At 41.3% G+C, this 26,630-nt stretch overlaps 1 protein-coding gene across 5 annotated transcripts in view; it reads left to right on the top strand.

Annotated features, from left to right (window-relative positions):
- LOC124720357 (THAP domain-containing protein 2-like) overlaps positions 1-26,630 on the top strand; it is a 58,903-nt gene that overhangs the window by 18,873 nt on the left and 13,400 nt on the right. For all 5 annotated transcript variants that reach the window (XM_047245687.1, XM_047245686.1, XM_047245688.1 and 2 more), the window contains one exon: positions 11,695-11,790. In XM_047245687.1, coding sequence (XP_047101643.1) covers positions 11,695-11,790 — 96 coding nt within the window. The remainder of the gene's footprint in view (positions 1-11,694; positions 11,791-26,630) is intronic.

Below are 26,630 nucleotides of genomic sequence, written 5' to 3'. Positions count from 1 at the left end.
ACATGAGGGTTGTGCCTTCTCGGACACCTTTATCTAGGAAAATGGGATGCCTCTGGGCCCCGTCCTGAGAATCATCATTTTTGCAGTAGCCATTAATCCTGTCACGGCCTGTGCCCTACCGGGCATCTCCGGCTCAATTTTGTCGACAATTTTGCGATCTATTGAAGTTCTCCGTGGACTTGTCTCGGTGAGTGGTGTCTTCGGCGATGTCTCGATTGTCTTTACTTGCGGAACATAGAGTGGCTAGCACTTTTCCTCTGAAGGTGCATTGGGTTTCTTCCACCATCTTTAGATATTGGGCCTTTGCCCTTCCGCTAACTGAAACTACAAAATTTCTTGGACTCGTGATTGATAGGGAACTTTTTTGGTCGTCTCACATGTCTTACCTGGCTGCTCTCTGTACCTGGCCCCTCAATCTTCAGTGTCCTAAGCTGTACTTCCAAGGGGAGCGGATTGGACCACTCTCCTCCATTTGCACTGGTCCCTTGCCCAGACAAAACTACACTATGGGTATTTCTTTTATACATTTGCACATCCATCCATTTTCTGCCGTCTAAATACAGTTCATCGTCGTGATGCCCGTTCGACCACTGGCACCTTTTACACTAGCCCGGTTGAAAATCTCTACGCAGAAGCTGCCGAACTACCGCTGTCATACTGGCGTGATGTTCTACCAGCAGATACGCGTGCCGTTTATCTGCTGTGCCTGGCCGCCCATCCTATGCCGCCTCCTTCATGACTCCTTTGACTGTCAGGGTGGGGACACCTCCCTCTTCTCTGTAACCCCTTGGAGTTCGCTTTCGTCATTTGCTCTGGCAGCTTAATGTCACACTACCTGCCAGTTTCCCCAATGGGTGTGAACCCTTCACCACCTTTCTAGTACCTTATGCCGCAGAAGTCGAACACGCGCCAGAACAAATGGACATGGTCAGCCCATAGAGGGCTCTGCCTCCGCAGTGGCTATTCCGCTCAGTGGCTCTCGCGCAGCGAGGGCACCACCACTATGCCACGTGCAGACAGCGGCCAATAGCCGCTCCCTCCGGTTTCGTATATAGGGACCATCTCTGCCCTAGTCCAGTCAGTCTGGTACTCACTCTGGATTTAGTTTCTATCTTGGTGGTTCTGCGTTCTGGTCATTGCTCATTGTGACATTTGCCTGGCTCTGGTTTCAAGTGGATTTACTGTTGGTGTTCGGTGTTTGGTGTTGTGGTTTCCACAAGCCTCCGTTGTTTATCTCTTGCTTGTTGTGTCGGTCGTAGTCGTTCGTGGTCGGTTGTTGTCAGTTGTCATTGGTCTGTCGTCCGACTCGCCCTTGTGTTTACCCGGTGGTGCATGCTCCACCGCCGGCGGCTTACCCGTCTGGCAGTTCCGATCTGCAGCCAAGGCGTTTCCGCAGTTGGTTTTGGTTACAACAACCTCGGATTCATGTGGTGGCTTGTGCTCACCTTGGACTCCATTTGCTTCCTAAAGAAACTACTCCAGATTCGATCTATCGCTTTAAGTTTCTCGACCTTCAGTTGGAGCTCAGTGAAGGTATCTTTGTGTACACTGATGGCCTTTAGTTGACTGTGTGTGCTGTACACCGTCCATCCCTTAGTGCGATGGGTTCAAGAAAGTTTCCACCTGCTCACTCTTGATGGAGCCACCGTGACGTTTATGTGGGTCCCTTTTGTCGGTCTGATGAGAAACGTGGCTACTGACGCTGCTGCCGAAGCCTCGGTCCTTCTAGTTCTTCCGTTCCTTCCGATTATCTCTGTGTTGCCATCTGTGGGCAGGTGGTATCACTTCGACATCATCACTGGTTTTCCCTACAGGGAAACAAGCTCCAGAGCATTAAACCTCTTCCAGTGGCTTAGTCGTCTTCCTCACGGCTGTCTCGCTGTGAGCAGCTCATTTTAGGTAGGTTGCATATTGCGTACTGTTGTTTTAGCCGTTTGTTAGGTGGTGATCCCTTACCATTTCGTGCTCACTGTCGTAAACCATTGACGGTTTGCCATTTCATGACTGAATGCTCTTTTTCAGCCACTTACATTCTAATGTATGTTTGCAGTCTGAGTTATCAGCCATTTTAGCAAATGATGCCTGGGCTGTCAACCAGATTTATTTTTTATCCATTGTAGTAGTATGGCAAAGGACATTGGCCCTACATCTACATATACATCTACATGATTACTCTGCAATTCACATTTAAGTGCTTGGCAGAGGGTTCATCGAACCACAATCATACTATCTCCGTACCATTCCACTCCTGAACAGCGCGCGGGAAAAACGAACACCTAAACCTTTCTGTTCGAGCTCTGATTTCCCTTATTTTATTTTGATGATCATTCCTACCTATGTAGGTTGGGCTCAACAAAATATTTTCGCATTCGGAAGAGAAAGTTGGTGACTGAAATTTCGTAAATAGATCTTGCTGCGACGAAAAACGTGTTTGGTTTAATGACTTCCATCCCAACTCGCGTATCATATCTGCCACACTCTCTCCCTATTACATGATAATACAAAACGAGCTGCCCTTTTTTGCACCCTTTCGATGTCCTCCGTCAATCCCACCTGGTAAGGATCCCACACCGCGCAGCAATATTCTAACAGAGGACAAACGAGTGTAGTGTAAGCTGTCTCTTTAGTGGACTTGTTGCATCTTCTAAGTGTCCTGCCAATGAAACGCAACCATTTGCTCGCCTTTCCCACAATATTATCTATGTGGTCTTTCCAACTGAAGTTGTTCGTAATTTTAACACCCAGGTACTTAGTTGAATTGACAGCCTTGAGAGTTATGCTATTTATCGAGTAATCGAATTCCCACAGATTTCTTTTGGAACTCATGTGGATCACCTCACACTTTTCGTTATTTAGCGTCAACTGCCACCTGCCACACCATACAGCAATCTTTTCTAAATCGCTTTGCAACTGATACTGGTCTTCGGATGACCTTACTAGACGGTAAATTACAGCATCATCTGCGAACAACCTAAGAGAACTGCTCAGATTGTCACCCAGGTCATTTATATATATCAGGAACTGCAGAGGTTCCAGGACGCTTCCCTGGGGAACACCTGATATCACTCGATGATTTGCCGTCTATTACTACGAACTGCGACCTTCCTGACAGGAAATCACGAATCCAGTCGCACAACTGAGATGATACTCCATAGGCCCGCAGCTTGATTAGAAGTCACTTGTGAGGCATGGTGTCTAAAGCTTTCCGGAAATCTAGAAATACGGAATCAACTTGAGATCCCCTGTCGATAGCGGCCATTACTTTGTGCGAATAAAGAGCTAGCTGCATTGCACAAGAACAATGTTTTCTGAAACCATGCTGATTACGTATCAATAGATCATTCCCTTCGAGGTGATTCATAATGTTTGAATACAGTATATGCTCCAAAACCCTACTGCAAATCGACGTCAATGATATAGGTCTGTAGTTCGATGGATTACTCCTACTACCCTTCTTAAACACTGGTGCGACCTGCGCAGTTTTCTGATATGCAGGTACAGATCTATCGGTGAGCGAGCGGTTGTATATGATTGCTAAGTAGGGAGCTATTGTATCAGCGTAATCTGAAAGGAACCTAATCGGTATACAATCTGGACCTGAAGACTTGCCCGTATCAAGCGACTTGAGTTGCTTCACAACCCCTAAGGTATCTACTTCTAAGAAACTCATGCTAGCAGCTGTTTCAAATTCTGGAATATTCCATTCGTCTTCCCTGGTGAAGGAATTTCGGAAAACTGCATTCAATAACTCCGCTTTAGCTTAACAGTCGTTCCTAAGGCATATTTTGTGGCTCTTCCTCCAAGAGGAGGTCCTTCTTAGCTGTCTGTCCTTTCATTGATTGGGCTTAACATGTGGTCATTTTTACTCCTTTTTCATATTAATATTCTAATGTTCTGACATGGGCATGTATGACCTTAGTTGTTTTCACACCCTAAAACAAAACAGATGCGCATGCTTGTACCCTCTTACACAGTTTCAACCATAGGCTGTTTAAAGTACTGAGATACATTTGTAAACACGTGGCTCATAAAGAGTCTGTGATGGCAAATTTTGCTATGCTTGACTCTTTCTACACACCCTGAGCCTAGTATTTGTGTCGTGGGTATAATTAAAGTGTTACAACTAACTACACGAGGTTGTGGTTTATAACAACTTTGAAACAGATGGTTTTAAATTCTGGTGTCCAGGTACTCTTTTTATTCTTTGTGACAGAGTATGGCACTATTGCGAAACCTTCCCTTACCTCACCACCATCTCTCAGTTCAGGATGTCGAAAACTGATTTCAACTTCATAAATGTGCATCTCACATCTGAGGAGCCAGAAGCTTAGAAAAATATCAGTATTAGCAGGAGATGGTGACATTCCTTGTACACCATGACATGGGACCTGTTCCATCCATTTCAGACCAGACAGCAATTAATGAACCTAAAAAGAAAGAGTTATTGCCTATGTTTTGTAATTTTGGATTAATAATATGTATTTTACAGAGAACTATGTGCATCAAATTTGTAAGTGTATCTAAAACTTACTTATACAGATTTTTTTTCTCCATTCAAATTTCTGTTGTTAGCGTGATGCACTTGTTTAAACTCGTATAACTTGAGTTCCATTGTTCCTCAAGAGTTTTAATGTTCCCCTCCTAGTTCATACAATTACCACTATCTTCTGATAATGCTGACTGTCAAGCCCCAAGCCTTACTAAGACAGGTTGTGTTGTTTGGGGGAGGAGACCAGACAGCGAGGTCACCAGTCTCATCGGATTAGGGAAGGACGGGGAAGGAAGTCGGCCATGCCCTTTCAAAGGAACCATCCCGGCATTTGCCTGGAGTGATTTAAGGAAATCATGGAAAACCTAAATCAGGAAGGCTGGATGTGGGATAGAACCATCGTTGTCCTGAATGCGAGTCCAGTGTGCTAGCCACTGCGCCACCTCGCCAGTACAGAAAATATGTCGCTAACAGACCAATAATTGCTTAAAAAATGCTGTAACATACAATAAATAAGGTAGTATGAAAGTATCGAAATAAAACTCTATTTCAAAATACGATTTGTAAAAATGCAATAATGTTTTACTGTGTTTGTACAACCATGCCATTTTCTGCATGTTTTAGATTAAAAAAAACCACTGATGATGGTGATATTTGTTGCCGAAACTAGTTTGGGATAATAAAGAAATAAATGAATAACAAGGTGTTTTGCATCAAGGCGGACTCAGTTTCCGATATTACTGTATTTCTATGCAAACACGGACCAAATGGAAGAGGTCAAAGATAATATTAAACCGAATGGATTTGTGATTGTTGCTTCCACAGTGCACAGAGTCCAGAGCAAGTGTTTATAGAAAACTATCCCTTTGTGTGTAGTTGGTGCTGGTAACCACTTTTGAAAATGAAAGGATAGGGAAAAAATGCTTTGATTTTCCTTACTTTCCTCTTTGTTGACGTACTTTCACTCGTAGCTAGATTCTGCTAAATTTAAATGAACCTTCTCATCTTTTTATACTTTGATTGTTTCTCTTACACACTATCAGTTGTAGCTCAAGTTCATACATGGCTGATGGATGTAAAAGTTAAAATTTTTGGCAAGTAGTTCATGGTAAATAATCTCTGACTCAAAATGTAAACACTGTTCTTCATAACGTGTCTTAATGTAACCTGTATATCTCTGACATAGATGAGTCAGAATTTAAGTATTTATTTTCTGCTTGTTATCCTGAGTGATGAGTACCGTAACCAAGAAGCATGGCTGTATGGGGAGCAGCTACTGACAGGCCGAATGTGGGCTGTAATTATTGTATGGCAGCAGAATTTGGTAGGTATTCTAATTCATTAATGCGGAACTGGTCTACACTGGAAAAATATTTGTAGCATTGCTGCCCAGCGTGTGCTAATCTGGTGCAGTGAATGCAAGAAACGTGTATAGAAATTTTTCTGTATACAGTCTGTTTCAGAAGTGATGGTCAGTATTCAGGGATATGACAGGCATCATCATTCGGATCAAAAAAGTCAGGTAAACATGGGGTCTCAAATGCCTCCCTCCAGAGGTATGAGCAATTCTCAATCTTTGATGCAGTTGAAAAAAACCTCTTCTACTGCAAGCTCTTTGCTTTCCATATTTTGGGAAGTGGTAGTACGGACCAAACTGAGAAAGTCCTGTAAACATGTACTTTTAAAACACATACTTTAAAAATTATGACCACTTGTTCATTGGAAGAGTTGTTTCAAATTAGCAAACATGAACAACTGATCATAACTCTTAAGGTACCGTCAAACGGGGTGATTTCGGACAGTTTTGTCGTTATTTTGATTGTAACTTTCGTATACATTGTTAGATTAAATTGAATGTTATGTAGGTGGTAGGGTATATGTGTAACGAATAAAATATCCCAGAACCAGAAAGTGTATGTGTAGACACATTTATCTGAGGCAGTGTCCGAAGTCACCTATGGATTGGGGTGATTTCAGAAACATGTGTTTTTAAAATCTCTGCCGAAGTTACAGTATGTAGAGGGCGAATTTGGACAGTTACTGACTTTTTTTTCTCAAATTCGACATGCTTTTTGTTTGATTTTGGTGTCATTTTACACATTTTAAGGTAGCCCTATGTTACAAATAAGTGATATGGAATGATATAATGAATTTTATATATTACAGATAAGTTCTGCACGAGCTCGTTTAATATTTTCACTTAAGCGAACGGAAAGATCTACTGACTGTCGTTTGAGGAATAAATGCACCCATTCTTCTCCTGGAAAATTATTATGAAATTTCTTCTCTTTTCGGCCAGATTTATCAAGATAGCCTTTAACTAAATATCTACTATCCAATTTAGTGAAGGAAAATCCCCAATGTGCAGCCCTCAAGATGCCTTGCTTCAACATTTCTTCTTCTTCTTTACTTAGCACTGGCTGTCTTCCCATCTTTTTCGGATGTGTTTTCCGCACTTTATTTTGTTAGGATGATTTAGGTATACCATACAAATCACACACTTTTCTATACGATAATTTACCACTCTGTATATCACGAACAGCTTTATGTAAAAGTTCTGGGTCATAATTACACCGTACTGTAGCACCTCTCCTGCACTTATACGTTCTTGGCATTGTCCGAAATCACCCCAGTACACAGGTTTACAAAAATTGTCATTGTTTTATAACCATGCACGAGAAACTTGACAAACTTGTACAGAAATTGTCTCAATGCTGGTAGCTACTGAGCGCATCAACAATTATGGTTACAATAACTTCCCGCTCAGTGCAACAATACAAAGTTTCCACTATGATGATGCATGGATTTTTAACAAGGAGACTATTCATCAATTATTCACTTAGGGAAACAATTGATGCAAAGTAAAAGTTGCGGAAAATGATAAATGCAATCTTGTTGTTGTTGTTGTTGTCTTCAGTCCTGAGACTGGTTTGATGCAGCTCTCCATGCTACTCTATCCTGTGCAAGCTTCGTCATCTCCCAGTACCTACTGCAGCCTACATCCTTCTGAATCTGCTTAGTGTATTCATCTCTTGGTCTCCCTCTACGATTTTTACCCTCCGCTGCCCTCCGATACTAAATTGGTGATCCCTTGATGCCTCAGAACGTGTCCTACCAACCGATCCCTTCTTATAGTCAAGTTGTGCCACAAACTCCTCTTCTCCCCAATTCTATTCAATACCTCCTCATTAGTTATGTGATCTACCCATCTAATCTTCAGCATTCTTCTGTAGCACCACATTTCAAAAGCCTCTATTCTCTTCTTGTCCGAACTATTTATCATCCATATTTCACTTCCATAAGTAGCTACACTCCATACAAATACTTTCAGAAACGACTTCCTGACACTTAAATCTATACTCAATGTTAACAAATTCCTCTTCTTCAGAAACGCTTTCCTTGCCATTGCCAGTCTACATTTTATATCCTCTCTACTTCGACCATCATCAGCTATTTTGCTCCCCAAATAGCAAAACTCCTTTACTACTTTGTCTCATTTCCTAATCTAATTCCCTCAGCATCACCCGACTTAATTTGACTAAAAATGCAATCTTGTGTTTAAAATAACTGTCGCACAGGTGTTAAAATAAGTAACTCTTTGTTTCTATGCATTGGCAAAAAGCAAATAAGCCATACTGTCCGAATTCGCCCCGGTATCCGAAATCACCCCATTTGACAATACGCATTTTAGAACACATGTTTACTGGACATTTTTTTCTTGTTTTGGTCCATGTTACCACTCCCCAACATACGGACGGCAAAGACCTTGCAGTGGAAGAAATTTGTTTCACAGTGTCGAAGATCGAGAATTGCTCGTAGCTCTCAAGGTATGCGTTTTAGAGTGCTCGTTTACTTGACATTTTTGGTTTGAATGATCTTTCCTGTCATCCCTGAATACTGAACATCACTTCTGAAGCACCGTGTATAATGCATTAGGACTGGCACATATGCGGAACAGGTCAAACAAGTGAGAAAGGCGTAATGTTGATTTCATTCTTAAGCACTGCTTAAACAATTTGTTCAATATGAACACTGCAGATGTTGACAAGATGCTGCATAATGCCAGATTTGCACACGGACCTCGGTGAGTAGCTGCACTTTAATTATAACCACCTGGTATGTTGTCTGGCATGCCTTGATTGTTTCCATGCCAGGTTTTTACAAGAAGCATATTTTCTTGAAAATTGGCATCTGCTGCTACGACGTACTGTATCCTTTTCTGTTAAGCAAACAGTTTTCTTAGGGTTTTCCTGTATAGTGCATAATATTTGTTGATTTTGCGCCTCATCCAGTAGTTTGTAAAATTTGATGAAAGTATCATCCCGTTCTTGTTCATTAAATTTCTCAAAGCATTTTCAAACAATGGAAAATCCAGGATGGAATGTAAAAATACCAGAGAAGGAAAGTTGCTACTCACTATATAGCAGAGATACTGAGCCGCGATAGGCACAATGAAAAGATTCACACAATTATAGCTTTTGGCCATAAAGGACTTCATCAGCAGTGGACACACATACACACACGCACACAAAGACACACGTAAACACAACTTGCACACACGTCTGCAGTCTCAGAGAACTGAAACCATACTGCGAGCAGCAGCACCAGTGCATGATGGGAGTGGCGACTGGGTGGGGGTAAGGAGGAGGCTGGAGTGGAGAGGGGGAGGGATAGTATGGTGGGAGTGGCGGACAGTGAAGTGTTGCAGTTTAGACGGAGGGCAGGAGAAAAGGTGCGGAGGGGTAAGTAATGGGAAGGAGAGAAATAAAAAGAAAGCGTGTGGAGCTGAAATGGTGGCTGTGTAATGCTGGAATGGGAACAGGGAGGGGGCTGGATGGGTGAGGACAGCAACTAACGAAGGTCGAGACCAGGAGGGTTACGGGAACGTAGGACGTATTGCAGGGAAAATGCCCACCTGTGCAATTCAGAAAAGCTGGTGTTGGTGGGAAGGATCCATATGGCACAGGCTGTGAATCAGTCATTGAGATGACGGATATTATGTTTGGCAGCATGTTCAGCAACAGGGTGGTCCACTTGTTTTTTGGTGACAGTTTGTCGGTGGCCGTTCATACGGACAGACAGCTGGTTGGTTGTCACGCCTCCGGCCTCCACACCTTCTCTCCTGCCCTCTGTCTAAACTGCAACACTTCACTGTCCGCCACCCCCACAATACTATCCCTCCCACTCCCCACCACAGCCTCCTCCTTACCCCCACCCAGTCGCCATTCCCATCATGCACTGGTGCTGCTGCTCGCAGTGTGGTTTCAGTTCTCTGAGACTGCAGACGTGTGTGCAAGTTGTGTTTGCATGAGTCTGTGTGTGCATGTGTGTATGTGTGTCTACTGCTGACAAAGGCCTTTATGGCTGAAAGCCAAAATTGTGTGAATCTTTTAATCGTGCCAATAACAACTCAGCATCTCCATTATATGGTGAGTAGCAACTTTCCTTCTCTGGTGTCAAAGCATTTTCATCAACATTTACACAGTTGGTTTCTCTCTTAACTGGCTGTTGTACTCCTGTTGTCAAAATGTATTGTTTCCCTTGTATCCTGCCTGGTTTTTTAAATTATGAACCCATTTTTCTGGATGAGATGTTGTCTTTCTTGTGTGCTTGTTCTTTGGAAAATTTAGTCCTGCTGTTCTGTCAGCTGGCATTGTATCTCATGATTGCCATTATTTTCTTGTAGTTTATTGTTGCATGTTAAAATTCCAAAATCAAAAGAATTGGAACTTGCTGTTGGGATGTATTCAGACGCAATGTCTGAAAAAAATTAACCATAGAACTAGCAGTTTCAAATTCAGTTATGTCGTGCAGATATTTTGCATTGGACACAGGTAATTCCTTTTCTTTTGTTAGATTAGTTACATCAGTTTCAGACACAGAGAATGCAGGCAAGTCTGCAGAAATAGTTTAATGTTTGGAGTGTTCATAAAAACCATCGCTAGAAAAATCAACACCTTTGTCTGAAGTCACTTTCAAACCCGAATCTAGTAAAACTTAATCAAACTAACTCTCATATTTTGAGATTAAATTAATCTAACTCATAACACATAATTTTCTTCATAGGAAAAACTGCACATTGTTTCCTAAAGAATGTCTGCTAACCTCTCAATAAAAACATGTTTACAAACATTCACCATTATTATTATATTAGTCAGAGATCAAACAATAAAAACTTGAAGTCAAAGAATAAACACATATGAGTCAGTTATAATGTCATTAACCAAAGTTGACATCAGCTGTTCTAGCAGTGAAAAATGAGGAAGACCCTGCGCCAATATATTCATCTGTTATTGTTGCATGAAGTACTTCCATGTTCATGAAATGACATTGACTTTCCAGAAGTCGCATTCCATCATTGCCTTTAAAGTTAGAATTTGGTTATTCTTACATATCGGACATGGTAACTTTCTTAGCTGATTAGGTAACGTATTTAAAATTCGTGAAAAATTGATGTTGATTGTTTTTGCATTAAGCCACAGAAATATTGAGGCAATTGCTTAAAAGACATGAGAGAGTGTGAATGAGTGAGTGACCTACATCATATTACTACATTAATAATATTAAAGGAAAGTATTGTATTTTTTTTAGTTTGATATAATGTAAAGTTTTCTAAAGCGTGCATTAGGTCTCTCTCTCTCTCTCTCTCTCTCTCTCTCTCTCTCTCTCTCTCTCTCTGAGTGATTGCCTCCTTAAACAATGTCTAATGTCTCTTGCCTAATAGGTGTCTTATATTTCCTCAGGTTTTTTGCAATAAATGTAATATGTTTTTTGTTATGTGTTGGTGCAGTTGACCCAAATGTGATCAGTATGCTACAATTTTCAGTTTGAGGATAGCCATCACTGTTTACAGTGAAACCTGAAGAATTTTCAATTTCACCTGTTGTGTCGAGACAGTAGTACAACCTTGCACACCACAGCAGGCATACCTGGTCCTTTCTGGAAGGACAGATTTTTGTTCAGGCTCAGCTGGAACTAACAATAAACATCATTTTTTTTTTCAAGTGATGCTTTCTGTAGTTGGGCAGAGCATTAAACATTACCTGTGCAGCCCATATTTGGGCTAAATGCACCAGCACGTAACTCAAAACTTAAGAAGTACCACACACCTGTTGCAAATTGTGACTGTTAGAAAAGCCAATGGTAAATGTAAATGTATGTAACCATCTGAACTGACGATGATTTATTGTTTTCGTTTTTTTCAGTTTACAGAAGGTCCACCAATAACTGCAGAATGCAGTGTTGGTATCAAGGAAGATCCTGAGCTGGATCTGGGTGTGGATGTGATTGAGAATGGTGGTGTAAGTAGGTATTTATATTGTAGAATTACAACTAGGCAGAAAGAAACAGTTAAAACTAGGAAACGGTTTTTCTAGTTTTCAGAAGTTAAGAGGGTAATCCCAAAAATGAGGTCTCCAAAGTGCAGGGCCTCAGGAAAATTGTTTGGGTGGCTGTTTGCCACACCGGTTTTTCCTTGCTCTCTCCACACTGTACAGAAGCCACCTCACATCTGCAGGTACTTTGTGTCAGCTCGGCAGTCAGAGGTAGTGGGCTGTTACTCACCACCGCCAGGTGCAAAGTTTGTGCAGTTATTCTGTTTTTGAGTGAACAAGGCATTAAACCAGTTGGTTAATCAACAGTTGATGGAAGTGTATGGAGAGTTGTGGATGAATGTCAAAAATGTCTGCGAGTGGTGTAGAGTGTTCGGAGGTTTTGTACTGAAATTCATGGTGAGGTAAGAAGCGGGAGACTACAAATTCTCTAAGAATTTTTCCCCGCTTTCAACACTACCGCTGCTATAAAATCCACCGTTTCTAGTTCACAAACAGTTCCTTTCACCTATTAAACAACCATTTCGGCTAGTTCTAATAACTTTTGCTTTCTTTTCATTTCCGTTTTTCTCACATCACTGATCATTTTTAGCCGCTTCCCACAGGTTTTAACGTCATTATTTCTTCGTCAGACAATTGTTAGCCTCATTTTCATAATCTGCCACCACAAAACCACTCCTTTTAATACATTTACACGTAGTTTTTTCGAAATTTTCCCGAATTTCTCCACCCTTTAACGTGTTTTGGTGGCAACACAACCACCTAACCTTTATGCACATCGTTGTCTACCAACCCAAGTTCACCACAGGATCAACATAGCCCAGCTCTAACCAACACTTTTTCACCTTTTTTCACACCAGATCTTCAGTTGCTTTCTAGTTCACCTTTATATCTCCCCAAATATTTTTATTTTCATTTTCATTTCAGCCTCATGTTACACTTTCCACCTTCTAATACCATGTCACCCTCACAACACCCCCACAACGACCCCATTAAGTTTTATTTACATTCCCTCCGCAAACATGCCTTCGCCCTAGCCAGATTGCACTCCCATATTTTATTTACTCAGGCTTGTCTGACATTTGGCATTACCCCCAAAGGCCTCACACTTAAAGTTCCCATCTCTGGCTGTAATCCTTCTTTCCATCAGTCCCTATACCAGTTCCAAACTGCACAATCCATAGCCCTCACCCGCCTAATCCTTCACCTACACATCGACTCAGCCAATGAACACACCCATCAACTCCTATCCCTAATCAAAGTCCTCAATCTTTCCTCTCCCACATCCACACCGGCTGTTCAGAGCATCCTCCTAAAGGCCAACCGCAAATTAGAACAGCATGCCACCCTCCACCTTAAAAAACTATCCAATCTCCTGGTTCCCCACCTCCGGAAGGGCAACTCACTCACCCTTCACAACCTTTCCAGCAAACCTCAACCTCCTCTCATTGCAGACAAACCCAGTCTCTCCCATCTACTCAATCTCCCACTTCCAGCTCCACTCCCTCCAAAACCTCAAAATTCCAATCAACACAATCTGGAACCACAACACCCTAATTCAGTAGTTAACCTTTCCTCCAAACCTCTCTCCCAATCCAAAACCTCTGTCCTATCCAAAGGCCTCACCTTCAGCCCCACTCCCAGATTCAACCAAACAGCCCTCATCAAAGATTTACTGTCGTACGCTCGTACTCTCTGCTGGAAATATCACTTTGCCACAAAGAAAAATGATCCTAATCCTACTCCTAATGATCCAACTCACCAAGACACTATCCAAATTGAATCCTGCCTGGAACAGTTCCGTCCTCTGTCACAGCGGGACCCACCTCCTCTTCCTCAAAATCACCCCCTCCAAACCTTCCAGGAATTTCTGACTTCCAGCCTTGCCTCTCAATCCTTCTTTAAACCCTTAATCCTATTCCCAACATCACCACTGCTGAAGCCCAAGCTATCCGTGATCTGAAGGCTGACCGTTCCATCGTCATTCTTCCGGCGGACAAGGGTTCCACGACAGTGGTACTTGATGGTCGGGAGTATTTGGCTGAGGGACTGCATCAGCTTTCAGACAACACCACATGCAAAGTTTGCCAAGGTAATCCCATTCCTGATGTCCAGGCGGAGCTTCAAGGAATCCTCAGAACCTTAGCCCCCTACAAAACCTTTCACCTGACTCCATCAACCTCCTCACCCCACCGACACCCCGCACCCCTACCTTCTACCTTCTTCCTAAAAATCACAAACCCAATCATCCCAGCCGCCCCATTGTAGCTGGTTACCAAGCCCCCACAGAACGTATCTCTGCCTACATAGATCAGCACCTTCAACCCATTACATGCAGTCTCCCATCCTTCATCAAAGACACCAACCACTTTCTCGAACACCTGGAATCCTTACCCGATCTGTTACCCCGGAAACCATCCTTGTAAGCACTGATGCCACTTCCTTATACACAAATATTCCGCACATCCAGGGCCTCGCTGTGATGGAGCACTTCCTTTCACGCCGATCACCTGCCACCCTACCTAAAACCTCTTTCCTCATTACCTTAGCCAGCTTCATCCTGACCCACAACTTCTTCACTTTTGAAGGCCAGACATACCAACAATTAAAGGGAACAGCCATGGGTACCAGGATGGCCCCCTCGTACGCCAACCTATTCATGGGTCACTTAGAGGAAGCGTTGGTTACCCAGGCCTGCAAACCCAAAGTTTGGTACAGATTTATTGATGACATCTTCATGATCATGATGTGGACTCACAGTGAAGAACAACTCCAGAATTTCCTCTCCAACCTCAACTCCTTTGGTTCTATCAGATTCACCTGGTCCTACTCCAAATCCCACGCCACTTTCCTTGGCGTTGACCTCCATCTGTCCAATGGCCAGCTTCACACGTCCGTCCACATCAAACCCACCAACAAGCAACAGTACCTCCATTATGACAGCTGCCACCCATTCCACATCAAACGGTCCCTTCCCTACAGCCTAGGTCTTCGTGGCAAACGAATCTGCTCCAGTCCGGAATCCCTGAAGCATTACACCAACAACCTGAAAACAGCTTTTGCATCCCACAACTACCCTCCCGACCTGGTACAGAAGCAATTAACCAGAGCCACTTCCTCATCTCCTCAAACCCAGAACCTCCCACAGAAGAACCCCAAAAGTGCCCCCTTGTGACAGGATACTTTCCGGGACTGGATCAGACTCTTAATGTGGCTCTCCAGCAGGGATACGACTTCCTCAAATCGTGCCCTCAAATGAGATCCATCCTTCACGAAATCCTCCCCACTCCACCAAGAGTGTCTTTCCGCCGTCCACCTAACCTTCGTAACCTCTCGGTTCATCCCTATGAAATCCCCAAACCACCTTCCTACCCTCTGGCTCCTACCCTTGTAACCGCCCCCGGTGTAAAACCTGTCCCGTGCACCCTCCCACCACCACCTACTCCAGTCCTGTAACCCGGAAGGTGTACACGATCAAAGGCAGAGCCACGTGTGAAAGCACCCACGTGATTTACCAACTGACCTGCCTACACTGTGAAGCTTTCTGTGTGGGAATGACCAGCAACAAACTGTCCATTCGCATGAACGGCCACAGGCAGACAGTGTTTGTTGGTAATGAGGATCACCCTGTGGCTAAACATGCCTCGGTGCATGGCCAGCACATCTTGGCACAGTGTTACACCGTCCAGGTTATCTGGATACTTCCCACTGACACGAACCTATCAGAACTCCGGAGATGGGAACTTGCCCTTCAATATGTTCTCTCTTTCCGTTACCCACCAGGCCTCAACCTCCACTAATTTCAAGTTGCCGCCACTCAACCCTCACCTGTCATTCAACAACATCTTTGCCTCTTTACTTCCGCCTCGACTGACATCTCTGCCCAAACTCTTTGCCTTTACAAATGTCTGCTTGTGTCTGTATGTGTGGATGGATATGCGTGTGTGTGCGAGTGTCTACCCCTCCTTTTTTCCTCCTAAGGTAAGTCTTTCCGCTCCCGGGATCGGAATGACTCCTTACCCTCTCCCTTAAAACCCACATCCTTTCATCTTTCCCTCTCCTTCCCTCTTTCTTGATGAAGCAACCGTTTGTTGCGAAAGCTTGAATTTTGTGTGTATGTTTGTGTTTGTTTGTGTGTCTATCAACCTGCCAGTGCTTTTGTTTGGTGAGTCTCATCATCTTTGTTTTTAGATATAATTCTCTAAGAGACATTGACAAACGTTGAGCAAATCGTGCTTAGAGATCACCAGATTACTCTCGACATGCTCTGCACTGTTGTTCCCAAGTTTCTCGAAGCACTGTTCACTGGAGTTTGACTGAAGTGTTGGAATTTCAGAAGGTGTGTGCAAGATGGGTCCTGAGAATGCTGACAGGAGACCACAAATGGCAGAGTCTTCAATGCTATGCAGATGAAAAGGATGACTTTTTGGATTCAGTAGCCACAGGTCATGAAAGCTAGGCCTACCACTTCACACCTGAGAGCAAATAAATCACACGAGTGGGAACATCCAATTCACCCGAGCCGTGACAATTCAGAACAACACAGTCTGTGGGTAAAGTCATGGCAACTGTGTTTTGGGATCGAAAGGGAATAGTGTTGCTCAGCTTCACAGTTCCTGGGACAACAACAAATGCTGACAGGTATTGTCCGACATTGAAAAAAACTCAGCGATTCAGAACCGAGGGAGAGGAATGTGGAGCAAAGGGTAAGCCTTCTCCACAACAGTACTCGACCCCACATCGCCTGTCAAACCGTGTATCATCTGCAACAGTTTTGATGCAACATCACCACTCACCCACCCTATAGTTCAGATTTAGCACCCAATGACTACCACCTGCTTCCCAAATTGAAAGAACATTTGGCTGGAAGGCACTTCAGTGACAGACGAGGTGACAGATGAGGTCCGATACTTCAGCAGTATGGTGGAGGGCATGTATAACATGGGCACACAAAAACTGCTACACCATTTACAAAAGCCCATTGATCGAAATGGCAATGTTGAAGCTTCAAAACTATGTACAATCTATTGTAAATAAACATTTATTTTAAAAAATCAAGAATAATATTACAAACCTCACTTTTGGGATCACTCTCATTTCTGTTTTTCCTCAGAAATGAAAGAGGGTGATTGATTGTGGGGTGTTGGAAATGAGGGAAGCTGACTTGAACTACAGGTTGAAAGGAACAGAAATGTTGTAAGGATGAAAGGGGAAGTGTGAGAGAGAGTAGCTGGCCAAAGATAGGGCAGGGAGTTTTGAAATGAATTTTAACAGTTTATATTTACTAATTGGAATATGCTATAAATATGGGCAAATTGCAAAATACCCGCGAAGCCCTAAAGTTTTTGTTACGTTATTTGAAGAACTATGTCACACAATTGCTGCACAGAAAACATTTAGAACATAGAATATAGTTAAAAACATTGCACACTTTCTTTAAAATGAACTGAAGTTAGGTAAAACACAATACATGGTTTTCTATACTGCACAAGGCCTGACCATACCATTGGAAATTGTAGGTAAATTAATGAACAAAACAAAATGTTCAAAATTCTTAGGTGTGTATATTACTAAGAACCTGTCATATGCTACAGAGTGTCTTAAACTGCTTAACCGTACCTATTTGCATTACAGATAATGTCAGATTTTGGGGACGAAAATGTCAAAATGTTGAATTGTTCTTCCCATTTTCACTAACTAATCTCTTATTGCATCACATTCTGGACTATCTTGCCACTGAAGTGAAAAACGTTTGTTGCACAGAAGTGTCTTGTAAGGGTGATGTATGCTGACCGCTCTGTAACCTATTGTAGGCAGCCTTGCAGTGCATTTACTCTCTGATGAATTTTGCTGTCTACAATCAGTCACAAGTTTGAAATCATCAGTAACATTCATAAGTGTAACACTGGAAGGAGAAATGATTTGCATTACCCATCACTCTGTCTTAGCATGAGTGAGGTATTCAGCCATAAACGTCTTTGATCAGCTGCCAGTTTCCTACACACATCCCTGCAAGGAAAAGTCATATGGTGTCATTTCTGAATATCTTGGTGACAAAGAATGTAGGCCAGTGTCTTGGTCTCTTGGGCATCCTATTTGACACTGAGGCAGTGTGAAATTGTCAGACACAGTCTTACTAGCAGTGTGGAGCAGAGTTTTGTCGGAATATGAAAACATTAGAGTCGTCCTGAAGGCAGTTTGTTGTTGTCGAAGATGAACGGGCTGTACGCATCTTTGTAAGAAGTGACACAGAACACATTTAGTTTAGATGGACCTCTTGCTAGCTTGCCAAAGTGGCTAAAGCAACGGTGAGGCACTGGACTTAGATCTGGGAGGATGGTGGTTCAAATCTCTGCCCAGAAATCCAGATTTAGATTTCCTGTGGTATGCCTAAACCTCTTACGGCAATTGCTGGGGTGTTTCCTTTGAAAAGGCACAACACTTCTCAGTTTGAGCCTGAACTCCACCTCTAATGATGTCGTCTTTTGATGGGATGTTAAATTTTTACTTTCTTTCCTCCTAAAACATGCTCTTCCCTTCCCACTGTTGTGGATGAACGCACAAGTGTTTTCGTGCTTATCGTTATTGGTCTAGTTGCATTTCCTGCTTGAGTTACTTCTGTAAGTTTAGGTGATCTATTTCAAGTTGGGAAAACCGTTGTACAACCCTCGTAGTCATTCCCGTCAACATCAACTCTTATGAATTAATATATTTGAATAACATTCCATCTGGTGTTACAATTTTAATTTCTACACTCAATCATTCTAGCCACATATGCATCCCACTGTATGTGTGCTAAGTGCATTGAATGCTTCTATCCACTCACTCATTGACTGGTCTGGTGTGGAAATAGAAGACAGCAAAAGGAAAGCTGAAGTTTTAAATTTAAAATTTAAGACATCGTTCACACTGGAGCATATTACAAACAGACCATTATTACAGGCCCCCATAAAAAGAACATACTAATAGGCACCCCAGGAGCAGAGAGGCAACTGAAAGAGATGAAAGAAAATAAGTTGCCTGGTCCAGATGGAATTCCGGTGTGGTTTTACAAAGATTACTCTATGTCACTGATCCCTTACGTAGCTCACATTTATCGTGAATCTCTCACCCTGTGGGAAGTCTCAAGGAACTGGAGAAAAATGCAGGTGAGCCCTGTATATCTTAACATAGGTTTGCTGCAGAATTCTTGAACATATTCTCAGTTCGAAAATGATGGATCTGCCTTAAACAGAAAAGCTCCTGTCCACAAATCAGCACAGTATTAGAAAGTATTGCTCATTCACAGACGTGTGAGTGGCTCAAAGACGTTTTAAGTCCTTGCACTGAATGTTCATCAAAGGGATGGTTTCGTCAGGAGTGGCCCAGTGAAGTGTAGTGGACCACTACTATTCTCTGTACATAAATGACCTGACTGACAGTGTGGGGAGCAATCTGCAGTTGTTTGCTGACGATGCTGTGGTGTACAGGAAGGTGTCGTCGTTGAGTGGCTGTAAGAGGTTGCTAAATGACTTGGACAAAATTTCTAGTTTTGGTGATGAATGGCTGCTAGCTCTAAATATAGAAAAATGTAAGTTTATGTGGATGAGTAGGAAAAACAAAACTATAATGTTTGAATACAGCGTTAGTAGTGTGCTGCGTGACACAGTCAAGTCATTTTAATATCGGGGTGTAATGTTGTGAAGTGACACGAAATGGAATGAGCGTGTAAGGATTGTAATAACGAAAGCAAATGGTTAACTTAGGTTTATTGGGAGAAGTATAGGAAAGTGTGATTTATCTGTGAAGAAGACCAGAAATAGAACACTGGTGCCACGCGGCACATTCTTCAATACTGCTAGTGTGTTTTGTATCTGCACTAGGTCAGCTTAAAGTAAGACAATGAATCAATTGAATGGCACCTGCTCAATTTGTTAACGTGCAGATTTTATAGAGGTGATCGTGAACTCAAATGTGAAGCCCTGGAGGTAAGGTAACACAGTTTTTGAGAAACACTGTTGAGAAAATTTAGGAGACTAGTATGTGAAGCTGACTGCAGAACAATTCTACTGCTGCCAATGTACATCTCGTGTAAGAACCACAAAGATAAGAGAAATTAGGGCTAGTGTGGGTGCATATAGACAGTCATTTTTCCCTTGCTCTCTTTGTGAATGCAACAGGACAGGAAATGACTAATTGTGGTACAGTGCACCATGCAATGGCTTGCAGAGTATGTATGTAATGGTAGCCGCAAGCCCAAGGGGTCCAGAGCCCATATGAAGGCACAGTACAGCCCAGCTGTTGTTTCGGTAAGAATGGATTTGCACATGGGGATCAGTGGTGGCGCCAATGGTTTTGGTCCAGTGTGTGGATCAAGGAAACACCATTGGAATCAACATTGGCCTAGTCACTTGTCGTGCTTTGACCAAACATCAGAGAGCTCTTGAGCCATATCAATATGATGACCACACACACACTGGCACCAACGTTGCGTGTTTTGGATGCAGTTTTGAAATCTGAGTTTTTTTGCTGCTTGTACTTTCAAGTACATTTTCAAAATTACCGTTTCACACAAACAGAGGAATAATGGGCAATTTCTCGAATTTTTCAAGCTTTATTAGCATTAATATATTTGTGGAGGCCTGTGCCATGAGGAATGGAAAAAATATCAATATCACTGCAGATGCATGACAGTGCATCCAGCAAAAATTCAGTATGGGTTGCATGGTAATTAACTAAAAAAGTTTTTACTGTGAACTTATAACAAGACAAAAGACTCGGTTGGTTTAGGGGCATCAACTGATGAAGTATATTGAAGTATATGGTTTGTCTATGGTCTTAAGGATGACAAGTGTACAGCAGAAAGGAAGAGTAGGCTTATGAATCTGACTACTTCAGCAAGAAATAGAAGATTCTCTGTCAGATGAACTTTAGCAGGTATAGCTTCCCTCCAGAAAGTATATATTTTTTTATTTATTTTGGGTTCAGTCATTTGAAAAAGCTGTACAAAATCTGTGGTTGGCATACAACAAAACTTACCAAACTGTGTTCATTTATTTTTATTTATTTATTTATTTCTTGTTCTGTAGATCCAGTTAGTGAGTCAATCACAAGGATATGGAACGTGTCAAATTGTACAGGTTTCAGTTTAAACTTACAATAAATACAAGGGCAATTCAATGGCAAATTGTACATAGTTTAAGTAAGACATACTATAAATACAGTAACAGATACAATGTCAGCTAGATAACATAACTACCATTTGACAGAAAAAGGAGTTTCAAATAAAGATTAAATATAAGAGCACAAAGTTAAATCAGATATTAGGCCTACAAGAGTAAATACATGTACAGCCAATCTGTTGTTACAAAAAGTGCGCTAATGCCCAAATGCACAATAAAATCAATTGAACTACTACTAGACACAATAAGTTTAGTGATGGTATACATTTTCTTTCAGGTATTCATCCACAGTATAATAAGATTTCTCTGTCAGGTAATCTTTGAGAACTTGTTTAAATTTTGGCAGTTCTGTATTAACACATTTGATATGTAGTGGTAGAGCATTGAACAGCTTAATGCTGGAGTAGTAAACTCCTTTTTGTACCAGAGTGAGACGTTTCATTTCTAAATGTAGATTGTTTTTGTTTCTGGTGTTATAACCATGGAATTTACTGTTGTCTTGGTAGATGGAATAATTTTTGCACACAAAGGTCAGCAAGGAAAAAATATACTGTGAGGCAGTTGTTAGGATACCTATCTTCCGAAACAAGTGCCTGGAAGAGTGTCTTTGATGGACCCCACACATTATTCTGATTGCTTTTTTTTTGATGGTGAAAATTTTTTTTGCAAGTGGTTGGTTCCCCCAAAATATGATAGCATATGACATCAATGAGTGGAAGTAGCCAAAGTAGGCAACCTTAATAGTGTCAACTTCAGCCACTGAAGAAATTACCCGTAATGCAAATGTTGCCGAGCTAAGTTTTTTACATAGATGAAGAATGTGAACTGACCAATTACATTTACTGTCTATGTAAGCACCCAGGAATTTTGTGTCTTCAACTTTCTGTATTGGTTGATCTCTACATTTTATGTTAATTTCATCGGGATTACTTTGTGATGATGTATGGAACCTCATATAATGAGTTTTATCTGCATTGAGCGAGAGACCATTTGAGGAGAACCAATTTAAGATGTCATTAAAAACAGTATTTGTAGTTTTTTCAAGATCATGATCAATCAAATGGTCAATTAGAATTGTGGTATCATCGGCAAACAGGGTAAATTTGCTGTTCGTCTCAGAACAAAGAGGAAGATCATTAATAAAGATGAGGGAAAGCAGTGGGCCCAAAACGGAGCCTTGAGGCACACCACACGTTATCGTGCCCCATTCAGACGAGGCAGGTTCTCCAGAAGAGCCATTTAGCATTACAGTCTGCTTCCGATCATGTAGATATGATTGTAGCCACAAGCCAACAGTACCACCTAAACCATAGTATTCTGCCTTTTTCCAAAGAATTTGGTGGTTTACACAGTCAAAGGCTTTCGTAAGATCACAAAAAATACCCACTGGAGACATTTTTTTGTTAATGGCTTCCAAAACTTGGTTGCTGAAAGAGAATATTGCCTGTTCAGTACAAAGACCGGCACGAAACCCAAACTGATTTTTGCTTAAGATACTGTGGAAGTTGAGAATGGTCTACAATCCTCCTGTGCATGAGTTTTTCTAGAATTTTCGAGAAGGTAGTTAATAGGGATATTGGGCGATAGTTTGTAACAATGCTTTTATCCCCTTTTTTAAAGAGAGGAATCACTACAGCCAACTTAAGTCTGTCAGGGACAATCCCATCTTGTAGGGATGCATTGTATATGTTGCATAAGACGGGACTAACAAATTTATAACAGTGTTTCAGTATTTTACTAGAAATATTGTCCACACCAGCAGAATTTTTATTTTTTAATGATCTAATTACTCTTATGACTTCGCTTACAGTAACTGGAGGTAAGGATAACTGTGGGATTCTGTTGCTAATAGCTTTCTGTAGGAGGGACAATGATTCTTCCATAGAACCATTACAGCCTGTCTTCTCTGCTGCTCTCAAAAAATGGTTATTAAATATTTCTGCAACCAACTCAGGTTTCTTTATGATACTGTCCTCTGTATTAATCTCTACCTGAGACATGTTCCCTGTTGTCCTGCCAGTTTCCCTCTTTATTACATTCCATATAGTTTTAATTTTATTTTCTGAGCTTTCAATTTCTGATTTTATGCACATACTTTTAGATTTATTTGTAACCTTCTTGAGAATGCTACAGTAAAGTTTGTAGTGTTGTTGTTTCTTTGGATCATTACAAGTCCTGAGAGAACTGTATAACATCCTCTTTGTTCTACACGATGTTATTATCCCTGTAGTGATCCAAGACTTCTTGGCATTGCCTATATGACTATTTCTAACTACTTTTTTGGGAAAGATGGACTCAAATACAGACATGAATTCATTTAAAAATGAATTGTACTTTTTGTTTACATCTGTTTCCCTATAAACTTGGCTCCAGTCTATCTGTTTTAGGCTATCATTGAATTTTTTAAGGCCGTGTTCATTTATTATCCTAAAAGATTTCCAAGAATGCTCGGAACTGTTGCATACACTGATGTAATTGAGCCTAAGCAATTGACCACCATGATCAGAAAGGCCAAGGATTGGATGTACAGTGATCTCATTGCATTTAGACTTACCTATAAATATATTATCTATCAGACTTTTACTGTTAACAGTAATCCTAGTTGGGAAATCTACTATTGCCATCAGATTATAAGACTCCATTAAAAGTACTAAATCAGCTTTACTATTGCTCTCATTTAGGAAATCAACATTAAAGTCACCAGTAATTATCAAGTTCTTGGACTTTGAGTACAGTATGGATAATAAAGAATCTAAGTGCTTAAGAAATACATTCAAATTCCCTGAGGGAGATCTATACAGTGCTAACACTACAGCTGTGAAGTCATTTACAGTAATCTCAACACCACATACTTCAATTTGTTGCTCTATACAATGGCTCTTTAAATCTAATGCATTGTAAGATATGTTGTTTTTTACATAAATTACCACTCCACCTTTTTCCATGATGGTTCTAGAGTAATGCGTTGCCTGACAGTAACCACTTAGCTGTAACCTTTCAATATCCTTCACATGATGTTCACTAAAACATAATACATCAGTATCTTTTATTCCTTGTGGTTCCTCTAACAGAACAGTAATGTCATTTACTTTATTACCAAGTCCTCCCACATTTTGGTGAAAAATCGTCATTTCTTTGGAATTAGAGACAGATCTAAACTTTTGCCTAAAAAATTATCGGTAGCTACAGACACAGTACGTTCATTACTAACAATTTCCTGAAACATTTGAGTTTGAAACCGAGTCTGACTTGATGGTTGGAGCCATTCAAGTGCGATTGGTTCCAACTTTGGGGTACATTTGTGGACTTCTTCCAATATTTTTGTTTTTAAGAGGGTACCTAATGCTTTTTTTCCTGATCTGTTCAGGTGCATACCGTGTCTTGTAAATAATTCTCGTCCAAAACTGCTTACATCTACAACACAAGTATTTTTAAAATGCTTACACAACTTTGCTAACTTAGAGTTCGTTTGTGAGATAGCCTCATTTACACAGGACTGTGGAATTAAGTCATGTCTCTTTGGAATGTTCACAACAAATACCTTAGACTGATGAAGCGCCGATATTTTCTTCCTGAGCGACTGTATGGCATCATTCCCTTCGTTGCAGGCAACGTTGTTTGAGCCACCTATTAAGATCACACACTCGTTTTTTACTTTTTCAGGATCACACCCCGCTACAACTTCTTGAAGTTTAGCACCTGGCTTCACAATTCCACAAACATCGGCAGCATTAAAACTGCTTTTCACTATATCAGCCATGCCTCTACCATGACTATCAGCGAAAATGTGAAAACGATTTGTTGATGTTTCACTCACAGCAGACTGGATCACACCACTGCCACTTTCATTGCTGTTAACTGAACGTTGTGGCTTTGGAAGATCAAACCTAACCTTTTTCCGATAGTTTATCAGCACACTCTTCTTACGATTGTTTTCACTTTCAGTGAGACTATTACTAGAACAAAGTACATCAAAATTGTTTACATTCTCGAACCTCGAAACATTTGCTGTACACGAATTTTTAGTGCCGATTGTTTGACGCTTGTTGTGTACTACCTTCCATTCTGATGATTTATCAGCGTCATTTTGCACCAATGTAGCCATGTTCTCGCGAAAGTTTTTGTCCTTCTGTCTGTCTTGAAGCAATGGATCCATGTTTCGCTTCGACTTCAGTTCCATATTTTTGGACTTCAGGCTGTCGATTTCTATTCTTAGACTGCTGATTACACATTGTAAACTAGCAATACGCTCATTATACTTTAATAATTCACTTTTGCAACTTACACACGAATTTTTAACGGCTTCACTGTAACTTATTTTAGGAGTAAAATCGCGGATATCTACACACGCCGTCATCTTGCACAATCAAACAGCCTAATAACTGATATATTTTAATTATAGTTATTGGTGAGTTATATCATATTTAAAACTTACTTATTTTGTAATGAGTTTAATGCTATAGCTTACCATCTTCTTTTAAAAGTTTTCTTTTATTTATTTTGCAACGACAAAGTATAATTATTCAGACACCAAGAACCACAAATGCAGCAGCAGTGAACTGTGTGTCAAATATGAAAGCAAAGCAGGAGAAAGTATTTGCTCCTATTGTTTTCAGCCAAAATAAGGTATATACAGGTAATTACCAATACATACATCAGTCTTCGTCCCTTACACTATTTTCTCACAGAGTGCCCACAGAGATTCAGATATTTGTCCCAACACAGCGCTAAATTTGAGATGTCCCTGTGGTAGAAGTCACCCAGCTGACTGTGAAACCACCATTGGACAGTTGTCTTAGCTTCATCATTGAACATGAATCACTGTCCTGCCAGGAATGTCTTCAGGGGGCTGAAAACATGGAAATCACTAGGGGTGAGGTCCAGACTGTGTAATCGGTAGTCCAGGTTCTCCCAGTGAAATGACTGGAGCATGTCAGCTTTCCCCACCATGCTCTACTGCTTGGATTCCAGCGTGATTTGCAGTATCTACACTATTGGTAACAGCGTGGTTCAAACTGCTGCCACCCTACTTGGCATGCCTTTGCAGATGGTTCAATGAAGCAATCATTTGCTTGCCTCTCGTTATGTCATCCAACGGCTTACACATCCTCCAACATGAAACCTTCTGGTACTTAAGGATCCGTGAATGATGTAAACACTCCAGTACCAAATGCCAAACTCCTGAGAAATGTCTTTGAGGTGTACATGCAGATACTTCACCACTGCATCTGTGCAGGAAATGTTATTGTTAGTCGGTGAGGAATGCAACTTACCAGAAAACTCATTGTCGTGCAAGTCTCCAGACTTTTCCAATCTTGCAACAGCACCACCTCACACTTCTCAAAGCGAGGTACTTTTCCCCATAAAAGGGCTGCATTCTGCTTTGGATATCAATGGACATTTGTCCTTTGCTCTATTGAAAATGTATCACACTTTGCTGCTTTCTACACCATGCATGTGTGAAGCACAACAGCCGTCTTCAGCAGTTGACAACAGCACCATGTGACAGAGCTACTGACAGGTAAGGCCAGGCCGGTCTGAGAAAGAACAGCGGTCCTCCACTTGGAACGGATATGTTGAGTTTGCATTTACATCCATAATTTAGCCTAAAAAAAAAAAAGGCAAAAGCTTTCTGATTCACCTTCATAT

This window comes from Schistocerca piceifrons, chromosome 11 (genome assembly GCF_021461385.2).
Source record: "Schistocerca piceifrons isolate TAMUIC-IGC-003096 chromosome 11, iqSchPice1.1, whole genome shotgun sequence".
Classification (NCBI taxonomy): domain Eukaryota; kingdom Metazoa; phylum Arthropoda; class Insecta; order Orthoptera; family Acrididae; genus Schistocerca; species Schistocerca piceifrons.
Note: the sequence above shows the minus strand (reverse complement) of the source record. Positions and strands in the feature narration are given on the sequence as shown.